The sequence below is a fragment of the Pleurodeles waltl genome, chromosome 2_1 (genome assembly GCF_031143425.1).
Source record: "Pleurodeles waltl isolate 20211129_DDA chromosome 2_1, aPleWal1.hap1.20221129, whole genome shotgun sequence".
NCBI classification, from domain to species: domain Eukaryota; kingdom Metazoa; phylum Chordata; class Amphibia; order Caudata; family Salamandridae; genus Pleurodeles; species Pleurodeles waltl.
In genome coordinates, this window is record NC_090438.1 from 749451495 (window position 1) to 749474195 (window position 22701).

A 22701-nucleotide genomic window follows, 5' to 3' on the forward strand; every position below is an offset into this window, starting at 1 on the left:
AAAGTTTGAAAATGTCTAAACATTCAGCACATATTTAGGAACGTCTTGTTCAATTTATAAAAACAAATTCATGGCCTAAACTATAATGCGAGAATGTACAATACAGTCAGAAAAAACATTAATGTAAAAAGTGATAATGTCTAGATTAAATGAGGCCATGCTTCTTTTAGAGACGCATTTAGGTAAGTGTAACTGGAAAAACACTTAAATATGGAATAGCACAATATCTGAGGTTTGTGGCTACAAGTGTTATGCACGTAGTCAATCAATCAGGGATTTGTAAAGCGCACTACTCACCCGTGAGGGTTCAATGCGCTGAGGAGGGAAGGGGGGGAGAAGGCGGGGCGAGGTGCTGCTACTGCTAGAACAGCCAGGTCTTGAGAAGTTTCCTGAAGGTAAGGAGGTCTTTGGTCTGGCGCAGGTGGGTGGGAAGACTGTTCCACGTTTTGGCAGTAAGGTGCGAGAATGATCTACCGGTTGCGAGGGCGAGGTCGGCTGAGCGGAGATGCCGGGTCGGGGTGTAGAAGGAGAGTCATCTGTTGAGGTATTCTGGTCCGGTGTTGTGCAGTGCTTTGTGAGCGTGGGTGAGGAGTGTGAAGGTGATTCTCTTGTTGACTAGGAGCCAGTGCAGATTTTTCAGGTGATCTGTGATGTGGTGGGGGATGTCCAGGATGAGGCGTGCGGAGGCGTTCTGAATGCGTTGCAGCCTCTTCTGGAGTTTGGCCGTGGTTCCTGCGTAGAGGGCATTGCCGTAGTCCAGCTTGCTGCTTACGAGGGCTTGGGTGACTGTTCTTCTGGTTTCAGTGAGTATCCATTTGTAGATCTTTCGGAGCATGCGGAGGGTGTTGAAGCAGGAGGAGGAGATAGCGTTGACTTGCTGGGTAATGGATAGTGAGGGGTCCAAGATAAATCCTAGGTTGCGTGCGTGGTCGGTGGAAGTCTGAGCATTCCGAGAGTGGCAGGCCACCAGTAGTCATCCCATGGGGAGTGGGTGGAGCCAAAGATGAGGACTTCCGCCTTGTCAGAATTGAGTTTGAGGCAGCTGCTCTTCATCCATTCGGCGATGGCCTTCATTCCTTCGTGGAGGTAGGTCTTGGCGGAATCCTTGGTGAGGAAGAGGATCAGCTGGGTGTTGTCGGCATATGAGATGATGTTCAGGTTGTGGGATCGAGCGATGTTAGCGAGCGGAGCCATGTAGACGTTGGAGAGGATCGGGCTGAGGGACGAACCCTGGGGTACGCCGCAGATGATTTCAGTGGCCTCCGAGTGGAATGGGTGGAGGCGGACTCTCTGGGTTCTGCCGGTGGGAAAGAAGGTGACCCAGTCCAGGGCTCTATCGCAGATTCCAGCATTGCTGAGGCATAAGCGTAGGGTGTGGTGGCAGACGGTGTCAAACGTGGCCGAGAGGTCCAGGAGGATGAGGGCCGCGGTTTCCCCGCTGTCCAGTATGGTTCTGATGTTGTCGGTGGCAGCGATGAGGGCGGTTTTGGTGCTGTAGTTGCTGCGGAATCCGGATTGGGACTGGTCGAGGGTGAGGTTCTCCTCTAGGAAGAGGGTTAGTTGTCTGTTGACGGCCTTATCGATGACTTTTGCCAGGAAGGGGAGCAGGGCGATAGGCCAGAAGTTCTTTAGGTCCTTTGGGTCTGCCTTGGGTTTTTTGAGGAGGTTGTTGATCTCGGCATGTTTCCAGCTCTCTGGGAAGGGGGCAGACTCGAAGGAGCTGTTGATGATCTTCCGTAGGTGGGGTGTGATGACGGAGCTTGCTTTGTTGAGGATGTGGTGAGGGCAGGGGTCAGATGGAGAGCCAAAGTGGATAGTGTTCATGATTTCGATGGTGTCGTTGTCGATGACAGGGGTCCAGGAGAGCGTAGGAGGTGAATCTGTGGTGTTGGTGGTTGCCGGGGTGGGGGGGTCTGGGTGCAGAAGCTGTCATGGATGTCTGAAATCTTGCTGTGGCAGTAGGAGGCCAGGGAGTTGCAAATGGCTTGGGATGGTGAGATGTCATTGGCGTTGGAACTGGGGTTGGAGAGTTCCTTCACGACGTTGAAGAGCTCTTTGTGGCTGTGTGCGTTGTTGTTGATTCGGTCTTTTAAGGTGGTCCTTTTGGCGGCTCGGATGAGTTGGTGGTGTCTGCTGATGGCGTTTTTGAAGGCTGTGTGGTTGTCCAGTGTCTGATCTTGGCTTGATAAAGGTTCAACTAGAGCAACTTTTATTGACGTGTCCTTGCTGTGAGAAAATTATTTTCTTTGCACATTTCCCCCCATTTACTTTGGACTGATGATGTTTCTTTTTAGACTCTGCACACTGGAGCATTACTCACCAGGCCCCTAAAACATGTTAACATTGACTAAAATCCTGATATTTATATTTAACGTCCCTATTGGTCTACAAACAAAAGTGTAACCAGGGCCTGTAACTAAAATGTCACTAGTGGACTGCACACATATTGTGCCACCACTAAAGTGACTATGCAAAGCATGTTTCCAGGCTGGGCCCTGGAGACTGGGTGTGCAGTTTTAAAACTGCAAATTTGATCTGGCAAAATAAAATGTTTGCCAAGCCTAAGCCTTCGTTTTGACTACTTATAAGTCACCCCTAATATAGGCCCTAAATTCCCTGGATGCATAATATTTAAAACTTTGGACCTACATATTTGATGTTTTACTCCTCCTGGTAGTGAAATACCTCCGAAGCGTTTTTTCACTGGTCCAACTGGACATGACCTGGAATCTGCCGGTGCCTTCTTTTGGAGTGATTCTGATCCCCCCAAGTGCTGTTACTGAAGTCCTAGAACTCTTGGCTGATGTCAGAGTGCACTGCAAATTCTAGGACTTACAAAGTTTTTGCCAACTTATCCTCTGAAGAAGTGATGGGAGACTGGGCCAAACTATGTTGAATCACCATCGGATCAAACTCAGTGGTCCATCCCACTGAATGAGATCTAACTTCAGAACAGTTTTCAAGTCTGCACTCAGAAGGCTTGACTAAGAATAAGGCCAAGCCAAAGTCAGTTGATGTTGAGACATTTCAGGGCACAGACATGGGAACGTTGCCCTCTCTGAGCTTTCTTGCCTTCATCGACAACCGCACCTGGAACCTGCTCTTCAGCAATCCGCTGTCATTGAATCCCAAATTGGATCCATCTTGCAGCTTGCCCTGAAGACAACTTTTCCATGACCCCCTTTTTGACAGGGGCCAGATTGGTCCTTATATCTTACTCCTTCGCAGTTGGCCTCAAAATGTACCTTTTTCCGTGTCTGGTACAACCAGTTGCTCCCAGTTGGCACTTTACAATTTTTGGCACTACTTTTGTTTAAAACTTTATAAGTTCATATCTCTGATTCCCCTTGTTGGATTTTTGTCGTATTGGTGTAATTCTGTTATTTAACATACTCTCTATTTTTATAAATTGTACTGGGATTTTTATTGTGTTATGTTTTAAACTTTTTTAACTGTTTTGATACTTCTAAATAGTTTACTAATTTTCTTAAGTTAAGCCTGTCTGGTCTGTGCCATATCTATCCGGAGTTGAGCTCCGGTTTAAATTAATGAAAACTTTACTTGACCTAACAAGTATAGTGAGATTATTACTTGTGGTGGAAGACCATTCATCCCAACTTATAATTCACTTTCTCACAAATGCTTTTAGGGCATTGCAAGTATTGCAATGTGGGCATTACCAAATATGGTTATTACTTTTTTTTGTCTTTCAGGCCAGTGAAGTACTTCTCTTCAACAAGAAGTTGACAGCTGTGGAAGCCTGTGACTTGGGGCTTGTGACTGAGGTGTTCCCCGACAGCACTTTCCAGAACCAAGTTTGGGCAAAAATAAATGATTATGCGCAACTTCCACGTCAGGTCGGCATTACATTTCTTTAAAATGCTATGTTTTATAAATTTACATTTGGATATGAGCATGTTTACCACACTGAGGTAGGCTTTTCTGGTTCCCAATTGTATCACTAGGTCCTCACATTTGGAACTGTTAATTAAACAAGTAAGGGTTGAAACAAAACTACTTTTAAAATTGAACAGTCTAAAAGAAAAGAGGCCCCTACCTTTAAAAGCAAAAATAGAAATATATAGATTACTTTGACGACTAAAAAGTGACCAGTAGTTGTGAATAACATTGCTTAAAAAAAAAAAAAAAGAAATGTAAAAAAATATATATAATTTAACAAATTGTTTTTACTGCCTTGGTAATGTCACCCACAACTGCAGGTCACTGTTAAATTACAAAACTGCCCAAAATACAATAAATATTTACAAATATCTCCATATATTTATATGAACATACATGGCTTAAACAGTAATACTACAATGTAGCTTTAATTTAAAAGAAACTAGATACAAATCTGCAAAGAGATCCATGAAATGTTATTGTAACTTTAAACATCTCACACCCAAAACCCACCAATTGTGTATTTATTTTGGTCAAGTAAAGTCTTCTGATGGGTAAAATTAACGAATAGGTCATTTCTTCATTTTTGTAGTATGTTATACCATAATTGTGAATTGGGCGGTTGTTATATAGGCTTAGTACTCAGTGAGTATACTTAGTCATATGATCACACAGGAAGGGGCAACTATCCTAAACACATCACTCTCCATGGTCTCTCAGAATAGAGTGAATGTTTTGGTCCCTTACTGTTAAGCTTCATTACCCTTGGTCCTGGTCTTCCTTGTCACAGTCCTTACTTTCTGAACATTTATTCCTATCTACCTATATTGTTTCTCTATCCACCCACCTCTCAAATGTGGCTTTGTCTGTAACTGTAGGCTTTTTCTACTTTAGAAAAGGGGGAAGCCACCCCAACACTTCCTTTAATACTGAACACAGACTATTCAAAGTCCAAAAGAAAATAGATCTCCTAGGAGTTAGGGATGGTTAACTAGGATTGCCATGAGGAAAACCAGGACTCAGAATAGTAATGATTACTATCAAGTAACCATGCCTTTGCTGCTTCGTTCATATTCTTATTCCTGGTCCTTACCTTTTGAGCTTATACCCAAGCAGAAAACATGGGGGCCAGAAAAAAGGCCCAAATAAACAACTGCACCACACTGGGGAAAAAATGAAACATGCCATGGTTTTATTTACAGTGGTAGTTCTGAATGGTAAATAGTTGAATTCAAAACATGACTACCAAATGATGAAAACATGCGACTCACATGTAGCAAGTAGTAGATTACAAGTCTGCTTCGTTTAAGCCTGTTTAACCTTTAAATAATGCCCAAGAGGTTGCCCTTCCTGTTATGTGACGTGTATTTGTTATGGGTGCTACCACCCTTGAGAGTATCCTGGTATTAAGCAGGTGTATGCCTAGCCTTTCATATAGTAGGTTGGTTAGTTGAAAATCCAAGTTTCACCTTCTTGCGGAATTCAAGAAGAGAGGAGGAGGCTCTGATATGTAGTGGAAGGCCTTTCCACGCATTAGGAGCAATTTAAGGGAATACCAGTCCTCCTGATCTTTTTCTGTGTATACTTGGGGTGTGTGCCCAGGGTAGGCTTTAGGGCAGTGTGAGCGGTGCAGTCGCAATGGGTGCTGTCCTGAATTGGGGGTGCTGACCACAGGGGGGGCTCTGTGTCTAGCAATAACTTAGGAACTCGTGATTTAAAAGCACCTGCTGAAAAGTTCCTTGTGCGTCCAGCCATCAGGAAGCAGTAGAAATGTCAAGATATCTCTTGTGATTAATGTTCCTAGGGAGAGAGATGGGAGGTTTGTCTAGCTGCAGCTTTGACTCGTCATAAAGTAGCATACAGGGTTAATGTGCTTGCGGCAAAGAACAGAACTATACTTTATGTGGATAGCTGAGTGGATTAAGTGCTTTAAAACAAATGAATGTATGTGAAAGGGGAGCTATGGAGAGATGAGGAGCACATTTACTGGGTGGTAATGAGCAGTCCGAGGAGGTGGTAATGGGGTTCAGGGGCATCAAAAAAGGCTGTCGCACAGGGCGTCATCAGTGCTAAAACCAGACCTGTGTGTTCCAGTAGTAATCATGCGGAGTGAATGTGTCTGGGTGGTTGGTGGAAGAAGATGCGATTGTTCAGGTAGGCGGACCTAAGTTGTGTAATGCCTTAATTGTGTGTGAGGAGTTTGAAATAAGCACTTTGTTTATCAGGGGCCAGTGGAGCGTCCCTGAGGCGTGGTGTGGTGTGATGGGAGATGTGTGTGGGTGGTTGAAGATGAGTCTGGATATCGGGTTCTGAATGGTTTGTAGTCTTCTAGTGTGTTGCTTGGTAATCCCGGCATAGAGGGTGTTCCCATAGCTGGTGACTAGAGCATGAGTGACAGTTTTTCTAGTGTTCCTCAGGAGCAATTTGGAGATCTTTCTCAACATCTTCAGGGTGTGGAAGCAGAATGCAGGAGCTGCGTTGACTTTTGCAGTCATGTCCAGTTTTCGGTTGATGATTATTTCAACGTTCCTTGTGTGGTTGTTAGGTATGGCTCTTGAGTTTTGCCAGCCACCAGTTAAAATTCTGGGGTGGGATGTTGTTGCAGAAGATCAGTATTTCTGTCTTGTTTTTGTTGAGTTTGAGACCAGTGTCTTTCATCCAGTTAGGAACTTCGGTCATGCAGGTGGTGAACTTGTTTACTGTGTTGCGAGTCTTGCCAGAGAGGGCGAATGCGTTGTCGTCTGCGTAGTAGAGGATGTTTATGTTGTGTGTGCAGATGAAGTTGGCCAGAGGGACCCTGTATGTGTTGAAGAGGGAGAGACAGAAAAATGAACCTTTGGGCACTCCACAGAGGAATTTACTGGCTTCCGAGGAGGAAGGTGCCAAGCTGACAGCTTGTGTTCTATGGTAAGAAGGAGCAGATCCAGTGGAGCAGCAGATGATCCACTTACGGCTGCAGATGAAAATGGACCCAGGGAATGATAGTTAAAGTGATATCCCCCGAACCACTAGTTTCTCTTTTTTTCGCTGTTACAAGAAAAATCTGACACAAGTGTGTTTGAAAGACAGCCCTAAAAATTTGAGATTTTTAACAGGTATCAACTGTCATTTTTAGGTTGAGTTATGGCTTTAGAATGAGTCCTCCCCATCAAAGGTGCTATTACTATTGTAAATATTCTCGGAAGAGACGTTGGGCCAAAGGGACAGCACTTACACCTGAAAAGGCTGCTTTTGGATACAAAAGCAAAGCTGCTTTTGAGAAAATGAGTGAATTAGAATGAGGAGGGAGGTGTCCAACCAAGCCAATCATACAAGAAAATCACTTTGTTACATGAAATAAAATAATGCCCTAAAGAGACATTGAAGGTCTGATGAGGAATGTAGGTATTCACAGATTTTAAATCCAGCAGTGGCCAAAGCTTTCAGTTCTCGGAACAGAATTGAGTAGCAACTTAAGCCACTGAGATTGGGATACTCATTCAATAAATCTTGGATGGCCTTTGGTAAATATTGTTGAATAAAAGCACATTAATACACTGGCATCTGTTGAAAAAATCTTTTAGACGATCCAGAGACTGAAATTTGTTATCTTGATCTTATCATTTCCTGGACAAGTAACTGAAATTGAGGAGTTCCTACTCTCAAAACAAATTGATTATTCCTTCACTACTGGAAGCTCAGGCAAAACAGAGAATAGTCCTGCTTTTGGAGGGGACTGACATGGCAGCTGTTCAAATCGGGATTTGTCTGAAAATTTTGCCTCCTGGCCATAAACCCTGCCTCGAAGGGGATTCCCTGTAAGTGAAAGCAGGTTCATATTCCTTTTGGATCTAAAATTATGACCTATGCCCATCTGAATCTTTTGTCTTCCGCAGATTTCTCTACTAAATGTTCCAGTTGAGAACCAAATAGTTTAGCTGTAAACAGACAATGCCTAAATAGGGGGTTCTGAGCTGTATCAGCCTTCTATGAACTCGTCCAAATGTGCCTCCTGGCCACAAAAGATGACCAACAGCACACATAATCAAAAAATATTGGAGATGCGTACTTGTTGTGTCATCATGGAGATCATTGGAGTAAATTATTTTCCATGATGCGTTTGCTCTCCCAGAACCTGGACTTCTCTTAGTAGTGACTGAATAATATAGTTCATGTATGCACTAGTGCGAATTGCAAAGCTTGATGGTGAAAATCATCACTTCACAGCTACTTCCACCTTCTTATGTACTGCATTTGCTAGCAAGTTATCCTCTGAAATGTGGGCACTTGTGAATATATTACAACCATCAAGGATTCAACTGTGCCCACAGAGTGAAAATGTTCCACAATGCTTTGCAAAGGGTAATATTTAGTCCGGAATCTGGGAAACGTATGCCTCTAAAGGTCCTTCTGTTCACGAGGCAGGCCATTAAGAACGAAAGAGGTAGAGTTTCAGGTTCCTTTCTTTGAAATTAAACAAAGAAATCTTTCTTCTCCAGTCATAAAGAAGGCTCAGGGAAGGTTATGCTGGTTCTAAAATGCCAATAAAATATCAGATTGATTGGACCTTTGGATGAAGCTCCCTCTCACCTCAGGTTCATGATCATCATTATGCAAAACGTCCCGTCTTGAAGGTTTGGGAAGATTTGTGGGCCCTTCCCTTAAAAAAAAAAAAAAAACTGCGGCCTGCTTGATAATATGTTGTAACGTTCTCAAATAATCAGCCTACAGAGGAGCAGCTGTTTGCTCAGCTTCTTCAGTAGTGGATGAGACAGAGAAATGGCTGTCCTCATGCTACTGCTTTCTGGAGCATCTTCTTACAGGTCAAAAGAATGAAACGCTTCCCGCTTTGACTAGCAACCAGCAGAATGAAGTGTAACGTCCCACACGAGTCTTGCAGGACAGCCACCATTTTAGAGACACACAAGGTAATGGTCACTCAAGCTGATAAATATAAATGCCGCCTGTGAAATTTTTCTGAAAGTGGGAATCTACAGAATATTTAACGAGGACTGCTGGTGCAGGTTCCAAAAGGCTGAGCTAGCAAATACAAACTTAAACAGTCCTCACATCCCACTGAAACATGGTCCTCAGCTGAAGGACTTCACTAGCAAAAGCATCATATTTGTAACCCTTTCATAGCTGGCATGTTTCCACACCTTTGTGCTGCAAATGTTTCCAGATAATCAGTGTTGTTGTTTGAACACATGTATCTCTTTGTGCACCCATAAACTATATGTTTTTAGCACATTGAGTGCCAAGTATAGGAGCAAGCCCTGCATCAATATTTCATGGCAGCCTGAAGATACAATGAAAAAGAGATACATTTTTTTTATTCTCCAGGAGATGTCCTCAGGACAACAGAAATGCTGCCCTGAATGTCTGAAGTACACCAATATGAAATATGTGTGGGGTTTCTGAGGAAAAGTAGTCTGCACAATCAATTATGTAATATTAGAGCAGATCACCAAATTGTGGGAGGAGTATCACTGTGTGCATTGTTCATTTGGTGACAGATAACAAACTCAGGACAATATGGACATTATTAAAACATATATTTTCTACTTCCATGCAACTGAAGAAATCTATTGGTGCAAGTCATTTCTTCCTGTTCCCACACTGGCTTGTAGAACTCAACAAAGATTTACATTTGTCAGAGTTATAGCAATTGTGTTTCCAAAACATGGCAATTTCCTTTTATTTCTCTTATACTTTTTCAGTTCTTGACTTTGCCCTTCAAGACTGGTCTCTTTTTGTTTTACTTTGTCTTTATTGTGTTTTAATTTGCTGCTTTACTGCCTGACTTCCAACTGGTTGCCTGGGCAGGCCATAGTCATTGCCTGCTCCCACCTTTACTGGCAAAATCTCAAAAAGGCACTCGCTGTGCAGTGGGCGTCCCAAAGGTAAGCCAGACTGTGCCCTGCATTATGGTATGACGTGTAATTAAATTGTGAGTGTTTTAGTGCATCCTATTTGAATTTTAAATCAGTTGTGAACAGGATAAGCGTTTGTACAGGAGGGAATCTATTTGTTTACAGGTATAACCTACCCCGTCCCTTCTGGCATACGTGGGTAACTCTCCCTGTGGTTGGGGGTCTTTCTCTGAATGCCACAAGGTGAGAGTTTCACAACAACAAACTTAAATTCTTTGGTTACATATTCTCTGAAGGGGGAATGACTCATGGTCCAGATAAAGTGCAAGCATTTTCAGCTACTTACCCCCGACAAGATGTCACCATGCTGTGATCCTTCTTGGGCATGGGCAGTTACTGCTTGAGGTACCTTTGTGACTTTGCTACAGTGAGTGGCCCCGTTGAGAGAGTTGACAAAATGAGATGTTCTTTTTCAGTGGTCTGTTGAGTGTGATCAGAGCTTCAAAAAAATAAAAGATGGGATTGAGAATGCAACCAAGATGGCCTATTTCGTCTCCCAGCTGCACACCGGAAATCACCAGAGATGTGAGCCCGGTGGGGTTGGGGGCGATCCTTGGTCAACATAATAGTCATCTGAATGCTCGGGGGCACATTGTGGCCTATGCCAGCCGAAGCGTGTCTGACACAGAATCTACCTCTTCTCAGCCAGAGAGAGGAGAGGAGAGTCTGGCTGTTGTCTGGGCCCGCAAACATTTTCATGTGTTCCTATATGGAAAATGTTTCTCCATTATGGCAAATCACTGAGCGCTACTCACTATCTGTGGGAACCTGAAAGCCAAGATGCCCCTCTCATGGAGAAGTGGGGAATGTGACTGCAAGAGTACAACTACGTGATTGTGCACATGCCAGGTAAAGATCAGAACCCTGCTGATTACTTTTCATGAGTACCTCTACCCTGAAACCGTTCAATATCTAAGACAGCTGAAGCGTATATTAATTTCATTTTGAGGTCCTGCTCACCGGCAGCGTTATCCATTGAACAGATTATTGCTGCAGCATTTCAACTCAGTTGTAGAAGAAGAGTATTAAACCTCTTGAGGATAACATTGAATTTCAGATTTTAAAAAATGTACAGGATTAACTGTCTGTAACCAAGGAGAGCGTTGTGCTGAGAGGCTTGACATCATACCTGAGTGCCTTTGACAGCAAGTCATTGTCCTGGCCAATTAAGGACATCATGGCATAGTAACCACCAAAAGAGACAGAGGCCCTCATTACAACCCTGGCAGTCGGTGATAAAGCAGCGGTAATACCGCCACCAGGCCAGCGGGGGGGGGGAAATAGAATTTTGGCCACGGCGGAAACCGCCAACACAGACAGCCACTTTAACACTCCGACCGACACAGCGGTGGCAACAAGCACAGCGACAGTAACCGCCAACAGCCGGACGGAAGACAATGTACTGCCCACTGTATTATGAGAGGCCAATCCGCCACCTTTTCCGGGGCGGTACCAACGCCATCAAAAGCATGGGGGAAACAGTACACAGAAGGGAAACGACTCCCCTCTCGACACTCAAGGAAGAACCACAACGCCATGGAGCCCGAGTTGCACATATTTCCAATGCTGGTCTACCTCCTCCTACACCAGGAACACAAACGGCAGCAAAGACGACCACGGTGAGTACAGCACCTAGCACACAAGGGAGGGGAGGAGGAAAAAGAGAGTGACACGCAACACCCCCACCCCCAACACAATACACACAAACAGATGCAACAACATTACATATCCACCGCGTAACTCTCAGGAATAAAGCAAGGACAAAAGGAATTGATTAAAGTGAGTGTAATATTAAAAATATAGCTAAATATGTCTTTAAAGCATGAAACAGTATGTACAATAGATACAAATGGAGGGACTATGCGGTCTCCAAAATGTCCGTGGCCCACAGGGCCAGAACACTTAGGACAAGGCCACGCTTGACTCCTGCCTCAATAGGGAGAGAACACTGTTGGGGCATCAGGTCGAAGATACACAGGCACCTCAGGGGGAAGGGGAATGGGGGGGTATCTCAGCTGGAAGATGGTACAACGCCACTGCTCCTGGAGGGGCCTACATGCCCTCTGCGATGTTCTGAGGAGTGCAAAGCCACATTCTCTCTAGTGGGTGGTTTGCCCACTGTTTGGTCCTGGGGAGTGCAAAGCCACAGTCTCTCTAGTGGGTGGCTTGCCCACTGCTTGGTCCTGGGGAGTGCAAGGCCACAGTCTCTCAAGTGGGTGCCTTCTTTTACTGGTTCTGGAGGGGGCCTTGTGCCCAGTGTGCTTCATCCTGGCAAGGAGGGGGTGAGTGGATACCTTCTTCCACTGGTTCTGGAGGGGGCCTTGTGCCCAGTGTGCTTCGTTCTGGTAAGGAGGGGGTGAGTGGATGCCTTCTTCCACTGGTTCTGGAGAGGGCCTTGTGCCCAGTGTGCTTCATCCTGGCAAGGAGGGGGTGAGTGGATGCCTTCTTCCACTGGTTCTGGAGGAGGCCTTGTGCCCTGTGATGCAGATCATGGATGTCACACCTACAGTTGTTGCAGGGGCCAGGACGCACTACAGCCCATGTAGGCACGACTACACACTGCTCACTGGCGGTGACTGTTGCTCAGTGATGGCAGGTGACAGTGCTGGCGGCAGTGCTGTCAGTGGTGGGGGGAGGCTCCAGCTCTTCCCCTGCAGCCTCGGACAGCTGCCCACTGGGCCTGTTGCTGTTGGCAGTGGTGCTCCTAGCAGTGGTGCAGGTGGCGGTGCTGTCAGTGGTGGGGGGGAGGCTCCAGCTCTTCCCCTGCAGCCTCGGACAGCTGAATTGCCATGGCTGGTGTTTGTTTGCCCAGACGCTGCTTCAGCCCCAGACACCAGATCCATCCTGCCTGCAGCATCTGTTCCATTTACATTGGCCTTGGCATGTATTGTTCCCTTCCTGCCCTTGGCAGCTAGTGGTGCCTCCTTGCTTCTGCCAGCTGGTGTTCTCTTCCTGCCCTTGCTGGCTGGTGGTGCATCCTTCTCCTTTCTGGCTGGTGTTCCCTTCCTGCCCTTGCTAGCTGGTGGCCCCTTCTTGCCCTTGGCAGGTGGTGCAGGCACACTGGCTGTGCTGAGAGGTGCCTCTTTGGAGCCTCTCACACATGCAGTAGCTGCAGAAACTACACTGGCTGTGGACTGGGTGGCTGAGGTGCTGGCCAGGGTTCTGCCCACCCCGGCCCGAAGCGAAGGACGGGTGGGAAGGGGCAGGGAATAGGTCGAGGGTGGAGAGGAAAAGCCTTTTAATGACACTGGGGCTGGAAGAGGGTGAAGGTTTGAGAGTGGAGGAAGAGGGAGTGGTTGTAGGAGGTGTCTGTCTGCTGTGTTTGGGTGCCGGTGCAAGGGCTGGATGCTGTTGTGAGGTGGATGGCTGTTGGGTGTCTGAGTGCTTGCGTTTGTGTACTTTGGGAGGAGGGGGCACAGACACAGTGGGAGAGGACACAGGGGATGTGTGCATGGATGTGGGGGTGTTGACTGCCAGTGAGGGGCGTGTAGTGATAAGCGTGCTGGTGATGGAGGTAGTGGATGAGGATGTAGTGCATGCAGGTGTGAGTGGAGATGCATCTGGGAGGGAGGTGGACGACGAGGAGGGGGACACAGTGGAGGCAGTGGATGTTGGTGTGCCTGCATCTGGATGGTGCTTGTGTGAGTGCCTGTGGGATGAAGTGTGGTGCTTATGTTTGCCTGAGCCACTTATGCGTGTTGATTTGGGTGATTGCTGGTCTGAAGGTGTGCTTGGGATAGGCTGGGGTTGAGGGGAATGGGACTGGGTAGAGGGAGTTGGAGTTGGAGGTGGGAGGCTATAGACAGGAACAATGGCTGCCATCAGTGAGTTGCCAGAGCCTGGAATGATCTCTGTTGGGCCGCCACACCAGAGTGAATGCCCTCCAGGAATGCATTTGTTTGTTGCAAATGCCCTGCTCGACCCTGGATTGGCATTCAGTATGGTTGACTGCCCAGCAGAGGGATCTCAGGAGGTCAATAGCCTCCTCACTGAGGGCAGCAGGACTGACTGGGGCAGTGCCTGAGGCGCCAGGGGCGAAGGAGATGCCCACCCTCCTGGTTGAACGGGCACGGGAAACTCGCTGAAGGGCTGCTGGGAGGGCGGTGCTGGTACAGGGGTGGCTGATGTACCTGTAGTTGAGGTTGCCACAGAGGTGTCCGCAACCGCCAGGGTGCTTCCATCGGAGGAGGTGTCGCTGTCAGAACTGTCCCCTCCTGTCTCTGTCGTGGTGCTCCCCTCGCCCTCCGTCCCACTGGTGCCCTCACTGTTGGTGGGTTCGGACTCCATGCCCATGTGGAATGCAGCTCCCTCCGTCGCCGGTGCCTCCGCTCCTCTGCCAGATGATGCTAATGCACACAAGGACAGGGTGACAAAACAAAAAGGGGGGGGAGGGAGACCGAGGATACACTTGGTCAATATATTTCACAGTTGAGCACCCCACTTACTGCGTGTGCTCCGACCCGGACGAATGCCCCTGACCTACCAGCACTTAGTGAGGGCAGAAACATGTTGGTCATCCATTTTTCTTTTTAGACTCCAAGAGACATTATTCTCCAACGAGCCTCTCCCCCTTGGTATTAGTCTTACCAGCATGCACCTTTATTAAAACTAGCAGTTGCCACTGGTGACATGTTTGGTAATTTTATTATTCACCCCTTCTGGATCAATGTAACTATCCAGTCAGTTTAATTTCAGCACTCCCTCTGGTTCTTTTAACCAAGAGGTTGAGTCCGCCCAAGTAGTACCATCTTACTTGGGTGGGGCTAGGTGGTCATATGATGAAGCAAGACACTATTATGTGTGTGAGACCACCTAGTCCGTAAGGGAAACCCCCCTTCCCCCTGTAGGACAACACAGCACCCCCTAGCTTGGACATTTTCCAACTATGACTTCCCTACCTGAGGATCTAAAGTGACCTTACTAATACCACTGAAAAAAGACTGACCTAGTCTTACCTTCAGTTCCTACTACCCCACACCATTTGTGATGATATACACTTGGTCAATGCCAGCAACAACACTACCGTTGATGTACACAACTCACAGGGAACAGCCCTATGCACTAGGCCATGCAATACCAATTACAATACTAGTCACCAGGCCACGGGGTACAATGCCTAACGCCATTAGCTGCACACCTGAAACCCACAGGACCCTGCCCAGTAGTAGATACCCACCAGCATTATTGGGGTTGGAGTGCATCTCAGCTTGCCCATCATGGAACCTACCCTACAATGTTCGCCCTGTCCTAGGTGCACCCACAGACCCTCATCCCCTACCCAGGTAACACCTTAACGCATGCAACTTCATGATTCTGAATCTGTACTCACCCCCTTGTGGCTGCTGTGATGGCTTCAAGCGCCAATCCAACAATGGATAGGCCACCGCCAGGATGCGAAACATCAGGGGGGGTCACGGTACGACAGGCACCCCTTCCTCGTTGGGAGGCCATCCCCAGCTGGGCCTCCGCTGTCTTCTTTGTCCAGCGGCGCAGGGCCTCCCAGCGTTTTTGACAGTGGGTGATCTGCCTGTCAAAGACCCCCAGGGTCCACACCTCCTTGGCGATGGCACGCCAAATACCCTTTTTCTGATGGGCGCTGACCTGCAGAAAAAGGTACATAAGAAAAGTTATTAGTCATACCGTCCGGACTGTTATACTCATGGCCCACCATATCCCTACGCAAAGACATTGCCCACCAAACATGCAGCACTCTGCCCTAGACCCCTCAGCCCCCCTCCCACATGAGACTTACACACACAGCACTCCATACATTCATGCCCCACGCATTGTGCTCACAGTGTACTCACCTGTTTGTCTGGAGGACCATAAAGTAAAGGTTACTGGAGTAGGACCCCATCCACTAGTCTCTCCAGCTCCTCGGAAGTGAAAGCAGGGGCCCTTTCCCCAGACACTCGAGCCATGGTGGATTCCAGACACAGGTCACAGCAGCACTTGCAGTGTAGGTCCTCTCCTGTTGAAGGTCAGGTAGCAAGTGAGTGAACAGATAGAAAATGGCGGTCACGTCAGCGGCGGTGCGTACCGTCACCGCCGGCGTACATCACCATTGGCTCCTGGAACCCGTAGGCCCCAATGATAACCAATGATTTGTTGCACGGCGGTCATCAACCGCCTTCCGCAACGGTGCACAACGTCGGCGGAATTACCTCATTTCTACTTGTCTCTCCTCACAGGTCAGGCGAGCGCCATTTCAGGGAGGAACAGGCCCTGGCACCTAACTGCATCACAGCAGAAATAGGCACATCAACGGACCTACACGTTCACATATTGTTTCTGTAAAAAAAAAATGCAAGGCATATTAATCCTAGTACATTTTTTAATATGACCATCTGCTCACTGTTTTTCACCCTAGAGTTCAACCGGTGAGGATGGATAGGAGATGGAGACATACCCCCGTGTACAGACCCCTGGTGGACCTGGCGACAATGGAGGACAGGCACATTATCCTAACCTACAGACTTGATAGGGCAACAATCCATGAGCTGTGTGCACAATTGGAGCCAGACCTGATCTCAGCTATCCGCCACCCCACTGGTATCCCCCCTCTTGTGCAGGTCCTGTCAGTGCTCCATTTCTTAGCAAGTGGGTCCTTCCAAGCGAAAGTGGCCATGGCAGCAGGCATGTCACAGCCTATGTTCTCAAACGTGCTGGCCAGAGTGTTGTCTGCCCTGATGAAACACATGCACAGCTACATCGTATTGCCCCCGGTGGAGGATTTGGCCACAGTGAAGGCTGACGTCTATGCACTGGGACATAGCCCCAACATCATTGGTGCTATTGATGGTACACATATTGCCTTTGTCACCACCCCCCCCCCCAGAGAAATGAACAGGTGATCAGAAATCAAAAGAGCTTTCACTGTCCGAATGTGCGGACCAGTACATCTCCCATGTCAATGCAAAGTATACTGGCTCTGTGCATGATGCCTTTATCTTGAGGAATAGCAGCATCCCATATGTGATGTCTCAACTCCAGAGGCACAGGGTGTGGCTAATAGGTGAGCCCATGGTCCCCACCCAGTGTCTGTTGGTATATGGGTGTGGGTTTGGCCCTAAGGGTGAGTGTCTGGCTAACAGGTATCCCTCGATATTTACAGGTGACTCTGGATACCCCACTCTCTCATGGCTACTGACCCTAGTGAGGAATGCCAGGACAAGGGCAGAGGAACGTTACAGTGAGGCACATGGGCGAACAAGGAGGATCATTGAGCGCACCTTTGGCCTCCTGAAGGCCAGATACCGGTGCCTCCATCTGACAGGTGGATCCCTGTGCTACTCACTAAAGAAGGTGTGCCAGATCATCGTTGCATGCTGCACAACCTGGCCTTGAGACTCCAGGTGCCTTTTCTGCAGGAGGATGAGGCTGGAGATGGTCGTGTGGCAGCGGTGGAGCATGTAGACAGTGACGAAGAGGAGGTGCCCACTGCCCCAAGGTCCCTGATTGTCCTGTGCTTGTGGGGTTGCCTGGGGTCCCTGTAGTGGTGAACACACTGCTGATTGATATATCCTGGGGACAGAGGTATGGGCCCGCTGGGTGGGTGCTGTGGTGGTGTTTCCTGAGGGGGAGGCTCTGTGGTGGTATGGGACTGTGCCTGGGTCACCAACTGTCCAGAGGTCCCTGATGGGCCAGGTTGGTCATCCTGATACAGGCATGCAGAGCTGCTGTCATCACTGTGGGCCTCTTCTGGGGAGGGCTGGATGTTACTGGCACCTCCTCTCCGGTGACGTTGTGTGGGGGTCCTGTAGGGATGTAAATGCAGTGTTATTGTTTCTGTGTGTGACATCTTGTGCATGGGTATGTTCCCCCTCTATGGTTGTTATTGCCAAGGCAGCTTTGGCTTGTTTGAGTTGTGATTTGGTTGGCTAAGTGATTGTCACTAGTGTGCATGCTGTGGTGATGGGGGTCCATGCAGGTCTGTGGTGGGGGTCCATGCATTGGTCTTGCATGCAGGGCTTGGTATTGGGATGAGTGGGCTGTGATGGTGGGGTGTATGTGAGGTGATGGGGTGAGGGCAGGGGTGGGGGTTTGTGATGGCGTACAGGTAGGGGGTGAGAGTAATAGAGAGTTGACATACCAGATTCTAGTCCTTGTCCTACTCCTGCCAGGCCCTCAGGATGCATGATCGCAAAGACTTGCTCCTCCCATGTTGTTAGTTGTTGGGGAGGAGGTGGGGGTTCACCGCCAGTCCTCTGTACAGCTATCTGGTGTCTTGCAACCACGGAACGCACCTTCTCCCATAGGTCGTTCCACCTCTTCCTGATGTCATCCCTTGTTGTGGGGTGCTGTCCCACGGCGTTGACCCTGTCCACGACTCTCTGCCATAGCTCCACCTTCCTAGCAATGGACGTCTGCTGCACCTGTGATCCGAATAGCTGTGGCTCTACCCTGATGATTTCCTCCACCATGACCATTAGCTCCTCCGGGTGTCTTTATGGTTCCATGGGTGTAGTGTGAGTGGTGTGTGTGAGGTTGTGGGGGTGATGTGTTGGGGTGTGTGGGTGATGTGTTGGGGTGTGTGCTGTGAGGTGCGTGGATGGTGTATGGGTGGTGGTGTTCTGTGGCTCTGATTTTGTGGGTGCTCCTGGCTTGTCTGTCCCTCAGTTGTCAATTTTCCTGAGTTGTAAGGGGTTGTGGGTAATGTGGGTGTGTGTTTTATAGTGGTGTGGGTGAGTGGGTGTATGTGTGTCAGGTGTGTGTAGTTTGAATGGCCCAATGTGGTGGTGTTTTGTTAGTGTGTGTGTATTTTGAGCGCGGCGGTATGTACCGCCAATGGTTTACCACGGTTGAATGTCCGCTGCGGTGATTCGTGGGTCATAATGCTGTGGGTGTATTTCTGTTGGTGTAACGGTGTGGGATTTGGTACCGCCAGTTTATCACTGAACTTTGGACTGGTGGACTTGTGTGTGTGTGGCTGTATATTGGCAGATTTCTATGTGTGGGTCATAATACGCGTAGCGGTATACCGTTACAGTATGTTGGTGGCAGTTAGCATGGCGGTAAGCGGCACTTACCACCAGTGTCATAATGAGGGCCAGAGTGTGGTTCGCGCTCTTAGACAAGCAAGTTGAGAGGGAAGTAAAGGAGTGTCACCTATACAACTGCCTTTCTCCTAAAGTGACTCAACACCCATTGACAATATCTGACCTTCCTACACAGGCTTGGGAAAGGGTTGCCATTGATTTCTTTGGGCCTTTAGGGAACGGACCTCATCTGATGGTAGTCACTAATGAGTACTCGTGCTTTCCACTCGTGGAGATGTCATCGACCACCCATGACAAGGTAGTTGAGCAGCTGGACATAATCTTCACGGCGTGGGGTGTACCTGCCATTGTCAAATCTGACAATGGCCCACCATTCAAAAGTGTAGAGTTCTAGGAGTTTCTAATCAAACTGAATTCTAAGCATTAAAAAAGCACACCGCTGTGGCCCCAAGCCAATGGTATTGTTGAACGATTCTTGGGCACCCTCAAGAAAGTAATTCAGTTAGCATCAGTGGAGGGAAATGAAATGAAACGAGCCCTGTGCCAAGCCCTCCCTGCTTATTGCTCAACTCATCACTCCACAGCTAGTGAGAGTACTGCCACCTTACTCTTTGGGAGCTATTCGAACCAAGTTGCCACAGTGGCAGTGGATTGATCCTTGGATGCAGATAAGGTTCAGGCCCTGGATACTTCTCAAAAGCACAAGATGAAAATGTAAGCCGATCGATGTCAACAAGCTCAGGAGACAGTCTTCGATGAAGGTCACTGAGTCCTGGTCAAGCAGAAACAAAAGCAGAAAACAGGCGAACCTCTGAGAGTGATTACATGTGAAGGACACATGGTAACAGCCCATCGTCTTGGAAAACCCATCACACTGGACTTGTCACATTTCAAGCACCTACGTTGACGTTTGTCAGCTCCTGCAATCTTCAATGGGGTGATTCCACCTGACAATCCAGAGATCGGGCATCAGAACCTACAACGTCGGTGCTCGGCCACAGTGTATCTCAACCACTTCAGACCACTTGATCTGGCCGACTAGTGCCAGCGCCTCATCGACTTATTGAAGAGATCTGATATAACTATTTGTGCTTTTTATTTCACAAGGGGGGAGATGTAGTGACGGGAGACTGCGGCACTAGGACTCTCGCGGTTCTGAGAGGACCTAAGAGTGAGATTGCGTAATCTGCCGGGAGGTATTAATGTGTCGTTATTAATGCTTATGATGTAATCAGCGAATTAGTGTGTGATCGTATGCAGAGGAATAAAGACGTCAAATCGGGAGCTCAGTGTGTGGTGTATTCTTTGCATGTTCTCCGGCTCGGAAGGACGCTGCAAAAGGCACAGGCAAAAATTATTGTGGAATAGAAAGCAGAAAGGAATGGAGACTGCGCTCCCTTGATGTCCATGGTACATTCATTCGCCCTTCCTCCCATCCTGAGTACTTCAGTTCCAAAGCATTACTTGCAGTTTTGTAACCTTACGAACAGTCTGCAGATACGGTTCATTAGAAGAACTGGATCGGTGGTTTCTGGAGATTATTTACACAAATTGCATGCTTGCATCTGGAACAGAGGACCCACCAATGCTGGGCATTACTCCTATGTTTATTTGTTTTCTTTCTTACGATAGCGCACATGTAATTTTCTATTATTCTTCACAGCGTCCGTTGGATAACGGATGAAGCGAAAAGTACCAACATTTATCGTTATATTACTTCTGAAAATCAAGACCGCGATATCTTTAAAAAATCAGAGAGATTACCTGATTAGCCTAATAACTGAAGCATTTTGAAAGTATTACCAGGGGGGTGTAGAAATAGTGGTCTTTAGCAGCGTGGATAAAAAATAGCGCGATAAAACAAGATAAGCACTTAAGTTTCGCCTTCGGGGACCCAGCAGTTGGTTGGGGTGGGGGGTGGGAGGTGTGGGGGAATAAGCATTCTTTTGAATGCTATAAGGGTGCAGTAGTTCTCGTGCAGCAGAACCTCGCGGAACAGAATTCATTAACTTATCTGGTAATAATGGGAGATGGCAGGGGCTGGTTGCCATTTTGAAATAAGGGTAAGGATTAGTCCAGCGAGAGTGAGGGAAACGGATTTCTAACTATCTCCCATAAACCTTGGTGATCTGATCGGAGCTTCGGGTACAGTGTGAACGTCCACATCAAGCCACCACTGAAAGGCATACACCTTGTGATTAGTCCTGTAGTGACAAAACCTACTGAAACAATATAAGATTTACATCAACACGTGTAAGATTATTTAATCACTTTAATTGGGTTTTCGTATTCATGATTATTTACGAAGGAATCTTCCTAAAATACTTCGCCAGAAGACTCGCCGATACAAATATTGTTGTGCCCTGTGTTTTAAAAGGTATTTCAGAAGCCAATTCCGCTTTCTATTTCTTATAGGAAATAACAGTCATATACAAGTCATTTTTGCACACAATGTATGCAGGTTGAAAGAGAATCCTGCATGAGAAAATACGGTACCATTCTCTAATTATTGTAATAACATTTATTTCTGTATACCCCTGCAGTCTTTGGCTTTCAGCAAACAGATGATGCGAGGAGTAGAAAAGGAGAAGCTCCACGCCGTCAATAGTCAAGAGTGTGAACGCCTCGTCGAAAGATGGACGTCTGATGAATGCATGAATGCCGTTCTAAGCTTTTTCCAGAAGAAGTCCAATCTCTGATCTTAAACAACAGCTGGAACCCTTCCTGCAGTGCACCAACACGAACAAAAACACATTCTGAAGGACAGAAAGGCGATCAAAATTAATCGTCAAAGCCCCTAGTCTCTTTTAACCATTTGTGAGACAGGCAAATACCCTAAACTTGTTCCTAACCAGTAAAGGGGCGGGGGACTGAGATACTAGCAAGTCTACTGTATTAATGTACTCGGATAGCTTGGTTCTTTTGGAAGGAGAGTAAAACCAACGGTGCCTTTCATTAACACTAGATAATACTGCCAAATGAAGTGCTTAATATTGGGCATTATTAGTTCAAAGTAACTTACAATTCAGAGTTTAATAAAGCCATTGTTCCTCGAAAAAAGCTTTACTTCTTCAATTCACCTGTTGGCAGAAATGTGTACTTTGACATGATCTTGTTGTACCAGTAACACTGTATGTTTTTCCCTGGGTTGCCCCCTGGATATGCTTTGATAGCTTTACATGCAGCTGTGATACTCTGGAACACGACTAGCGCAGAACTTCGGCCTGTGGCTATCACTGAGTTGATGGAACCAAATTTGGACAGCTCATCAAGAACAGATTGCTTCAACTGGTGAAACTGGTGATTGTACATTCCTCTTTCTTCAGTAAACTGCCACCTATTAAAAAAAAAAAGAACTTTATTAAACAAGTGTCCGTATGCCATCTGATCAAAATGTTTATTGTTGAAATAGATTGGGATGGGCTTTAATTCCCATCATTTCAAGGTTGCAGCAGTTGTAAAGTTTGGTTCACAGTGATTCCACATTTACATTCCAAAAGTACAGAACAGGCCTTTGCTTGGTTTGGTGTAATCCCCCCCCTTAAGTAGTTTTCGAGAATATAACGTTACACAATTGTGTGGGTGGGTTTCAAAAGGGTTAAAAAGTTAGAGAGGCACCGTTAATCAGCGAATGGTTCTGTCTAGTGGACATCTCTAATAGTTATATTCACAGGCGTTTGCAAAAGGTTTAAGTGATGATGATGAAAATGTATTTTATTAGTTAATTAAAACCATAAAAATAAGTTCCTTCCACATAAAATTTAACAAATAATTAGTGCAATAAGAGATTTATAGTACAGTAAAAGTCATGACATAGAAATTATATGATACATTCTACAGATTTGGTTTACCCCTACTTGAATCCGAATGTTAGTACAAGACTTTGTTTC

At 46.9% G+C, this 22701-nt stretch overlaps 1 protein-coding gene across 3 annotated transcripts in view; it reads left to right on the forward strand.

The window, feature by feature from the left end:
* The window catches only part of LOC138268128 (enoyl-CoA delta isomerase 2-like), a 231173-nt gene extending 209302 nt beyond the window's left edge, over positions 1 to 21871 (forward strand). For all 3 annotated transcript variants that reach the window (XM_069217539.1, XM_069217548.1, XM_069217556.1), the window contains 2 exons: positions 3714 to 3857; positions 21355 to 21871. In XM_069217539.1, coding sequence (XP_069073640.1) covers positions 3714 to 3857; positions 21355 to 21510 — 300 coding nt within the window. In that variant the 3' untranslated portion in view covers positions 21511 to 21871. The remainder of the gene's footprint in view (positions 1 to 3713; positions 3858 to 21354) is intronic.
* Positions 21872 to 22701: the final 830 nt, after the last annotated feature.